This window comes from Limulus polyphemus, unplaced genomic scaffold, assembly GCF_000517525.1.
Source record: "Limulus polyphemus unplaced genomic scaffold, Limulus_polyphemus-2.1.2 Scaffold18, whole genome shotgun sequence".
NCBI lineage: Eukaryota > Metazoa > Arthropoda > Merostomata > Xiphosura > Limulidae > Limulus > Limulus polyphemus.
The window spans coordinates 1,053,515-1,058,157 of NW_013665628.1; the positions used below are offsets into that span (position 1 = coordinate 1,053,515).

The window sequence follows — 4,643 nt, forward strand, 5'->3', positions numbered from 1 at the left end:
GCAACTTGGACACTGCCAGTCATAATATACCTTTCTGTTAACAAGTTACCTTTATAAGTCTTGCTGCAACTTGGACACTGCCAGTCATAATATACCTTTCTGTTAACAAGTTACCTTTATAAGTCTTGCTGCAACTTGGACACTGCCAGTCATAATATACCTATTATAATGTGATGGTCAATCCCACTAGTAGCCCAAGAGTTGGTGGTGATGACTAGCTGCCTTCCCTCTAGTCTTATATTGCTAAATTAGGGACAGTTAGTGCAGATAGCCCTCGTGTAGCTTTGTGCGAAATTCAAAACAAACAAACAAACAAAGTATTCACCATACAGAGTATGAAGTTTTGATGTACCAGGTCATATTTTTATTTTATATATATTTATCAGAAAATAAAAAAATATTAATAGATATTAATTTTGCATCAAAAAATTCAAAATTTAGCACAATGAAAATGTGATAACTCATAATTAGAATAAATAATTTAATTAAAGACTTACCACCATGAATGGCATCCTTAATACTATATATAACATCACTTGAACAGCAACCTCGACTTGCTATGCCAGATAACTGAATGTCTTTCCAAACAAGCACCTACAAAACAGAAAACTGATCTGTTTGATGACATACATTGTCCTTGTAATAGATCTTGAGTACCACAATACAATCTTCACCATTAAAAATTTTATCCAAAATATAATTTTTTGAAAGTACCAAATTTGAATGAGATAATATGAATTTCATCATTACACAATGATACCAAAAGGAAGCTGAGAGTTGCATTTATAAATCCCTTCTCATATTAAATGACCAGCAAACAAATTTTCACTTTAATTTTGTTAATTTACTAACTTATTTAGCATTTTGTAAGTCAAACTATTGCATACAAACATATATTTATACAGAAGTATACAGATAATGTGGTAAACTAATGTCAACTTCAGTGCATATAATGATAATGAATTAATCTTTTTCTTCTATAATAGTTGCTACAGGTTATGTTTATTTTGAAACAAGTTGTAAACATTTACAAACAATGTTTAAACAGAAAATCTGAGACTTATGGAATGCATAATGTACAAATAAACTTACTTTCAGAATATTTTTGCTAACTTACTACCTTAACAGATGTGATAACTTACAACAAACACTGAACTGAATCACCCACTAAGTCTTCATTGAATTCACGCTGAACCGTACCACACTGATTAGTCATACTTATAATATACTCTCATCCAAATTCCACAAAAATCACATCATCTCCAGATCCCTCTAACAAATGTCTATATTAAAGCATTGAAAATACAGCATACAACACATTATTTACTGAAACTAATCCTTTATCTAGCTGCTTTTATAAAGATTGAATCTCTTGAATAGTATTATATTATCATAAGGTTATGCTTTAGGATGTCACGCCACAAGCCTAAGGCAACAGACAAAGGAAATTCTGTCACCTATTTATAGGAATGCTAATTCACTCTCAGTTTGATAATTTAAGTTCTAGGTTAAGTGTTGTACAATATTATATATGTATGTATTTGTGTGTCAATTTCTTTGAAATTGTAAGGCAGTTTAATGTTTTTGTTTTACATCAGCTACTCTACTTTAGTGTCTGTAATAGTAGTGTAGTAATGCTTGTTTCTCAAACTGCATAGCTGTGTTAATAACAATAGCTTAAATAAAAAATTCATTATTTAACCAAATAAACAAACATGTCTGTTGATCGTAAAATGCCGTTAGTGAACAACATCAATTAAACTGTAATTTCAAAATGAAATTGATTTATTGTGAGATCATTTATGTAAAGTTTGAAAAGTATTATGCTAGTTTTTAATTTCATCTTTTATAAGTTGTAAAACTCCAATTACAACCCCCACCACCCCCAGCCGCAGAGATCAGCGATCAATACTGGCAACTGATAAATTTCACATAGGCCAGGATTTTCCCACCTTTTACTCACTGGAGCTGATCAAAAGAGGTTACCTGGACCTCTTCACAGGATTTTTGGACTCAATGATTACATAATTACTGTGATAGTGAGCACTGATGTTTATAGCAGTTAGAAATATGTAGGCTATGTTTGCTACCACTTATTATAGAAGTATCAACATATGAGCCAATTAGTCACCCACAAGGGTGTTAATTAGGGGCAATACAATATGAGCATACTGTAATTGATTCTAAAGAACTTCAAAATATAGCAGTAAGTGTTAAATATTTTTGCTACAAAGTAGTCACATAATGTTTATAATACTTTATGTGTACTCAATGTTCATTTGAAACCATCTGTAAATAAAAAATCTGTTTACTTCAAATTAAAAGCTTAAAGCATACTTATCATCATTAGCATATAATATGATGAAAAACATCTTTATTCCAACTTTATTTCAAGAATGTGAACCATAATTTTCCAAATACAATACACATTTTTTTCACTAAAAATTTATCTGAAAGTTATGGTGCATATAATATATGGTAACAAATCTAATTTATTTATTTTTTACACCCAGTCCAATCCATCTTTATTGCCACGCATTGTGAGCAATAATGTATACTCACTAGATAGACATGTTGCATTTCAATGGTATGTCTTATTAATTCTCTCTGTTTTTAAGGCATAAATGTGAATTTCTCCTGTTTTCATTCATTTTCTGTATCTTTAAACATGATTTAAACTAAAATGATAAAGAAGATAAAACTTGTCATTTTTACAACTTATTTATATTCACATTTAGAAATATAAAACTACTTATTGCTACATACATCTTATATTCAAAACTACACATCACTTTTGGGGAAACCTTAAAATTCTGATTACTTAGCTCATCTTCTCTACTGTCTCATTGTCACTTTAAATGACATCACCACAGACACAGGGATAGAAATAATAAAATACAATTATAGTTACTCTAGGGAAAGCTATAACAAAGATTACATTCCCTCTTGTAAAGTTGCATATCCTTATGTATTGTTTTTTATTTAATCCATGCAATATATTCATTTTGGAATATAGATGGACCATGCATTCCCGATTGGTTACGGCCCCCACGGCTGAAAGGGCAAGCATGTTTGGTGGGATGGGGATTCGAATCCGCGACCCGCAGATTGCGATTCAAGCGCCCTAACCACCTGGCCATGCCTTTAATTTTGGTCAAGGGACCAACTATGTCATTGGACAAAAGTATTAAATATCTACATATATAAAGAAAATTTGGTAGAGGGACTCAAGTGGATTCACAAATATCTAATTTAAAAGGATAAATAACCGAGTGAATGGTTTAAATTTGGTAGCCATCATTTATATTTTACATTTTTAATACAGAGAGAATGTGGACTCAACTGAGCGAAGATGTCGGACGTAAAATACATTAAGATGAGGTCAAAAGAAAGTGATGTTTAATAGTGCACGTAGCACGGGCACTTTTGCATCGGACGAACGGTTAGTGTACTACGGCTCCAAATAGTGGAAGGTGGCGGCCCACACCCCTTATTTATAGTATTGCTTGTTGAACCCAAACATTGCTGGTATCTTTGTTAATATATTATTATCCAAGGATATCAGCGATATCATTGATAAAGGGCACTAACTATATCGCTGGCCAAAGATATTAAACATATCATTTACTAAAGATATTGAACCTAATACTGGACTAAGACAGAGAAGTAGATTCCCGACTTTAGGAAATGTCTGCTGACATCCAACTATGGAGTTGGCAATGCTAAAATCCGGAGTTCGATTCCTTAATGTGGATACATCACAGTTAGCTTTGGTCTTAAACAAATAGTCTAAAATTCTAAACAAAATATGCATGGTTTGGATAATGCTTCATATTAGTCAGTGATACGAGCTAGTAAAAAAATGATATTGGTTAGAATATATTTTCTTACAACTACACACACCCCTGTTTGTCGCTGTTTTCAACACTATTTTTTCTATTTATAAACTGTACGAAGTTCTTTCTACATCTCATGGTTTATACTTATTATCGCTATATTGGCTTAGCAGTTTCCATTATGTTGAAATGTGTGCGAAAAGTTTAACGTTTCCGTCTCGGAAAGAGTAAGATGATCAGGCCTTAAAAGTGCGTTTCTGGATCTATAAATCAGCTTCCACTTTCCTTGTTTACGTGATACATTGTTAGAATTATGAACGCCCTGTCACATAAATATGGGTTCATTTATTAAAATGACTTTTATTGAGCACTGGCAGTTGATGCAAGGCCTAATTGTTAAGAAAAACATAAATCAGTTATTTTACTACTTGTATTACCCTAATCTCCATCTAAACAACGCTCTACTTGGGAGTAATGACGTATTATTCTGGAGGTTATAATAGTGGGTATAATTATATTTATAATTAATAAGATTACCGCTACACATCATCATCTAATGAAAAAAAAGGGGGGCAAAGTATTCGAAAATATACTGTTTTATAAAGTAATGAAGAAACAAGTTAATTGTAAAAAGAGTTCGAGTAGTGTATTCCGATAAAGCAATGGCGAAGAGAGTAAAAGTATAGAAGGTTTAAGGTTTTTACGTCATAAATTATGAAGCGTCAGTTTTTCTATATAAGTGTTTGTTTGTTTTTGAATTTCGCGCAAAGCTACACGAGAGCTATCTGCGCTAGCCGTCCCTAATTT

The 4,643-nt window shown here is 32.1% G+C and overlaps 1 protein-coding gene across 2 annotated transcripts in view; it reads right to left on the reverse strand.

The window, feature by feature from the left end:
• LOC106457726 (calcium uniporter protein, mitochondrial-like) overlaps nt 1-4,643 on the reverse strand; it is a 25,307-nt gene that overhangs the window by 11,981 nt on the left and 8,683 nt on the right. For both annotated transcript variants that reach the window (XM_013917173.2, XM_022384057.1), the window contains exon 2: nt 498-594. In XM_013917173.2, the coding sequence (XP_013772627.1) occupies nt 498-594 (97 nt within the window). The remainder of the gene's footprint in view (nt 1-497; nt 595-4,643) is intronic.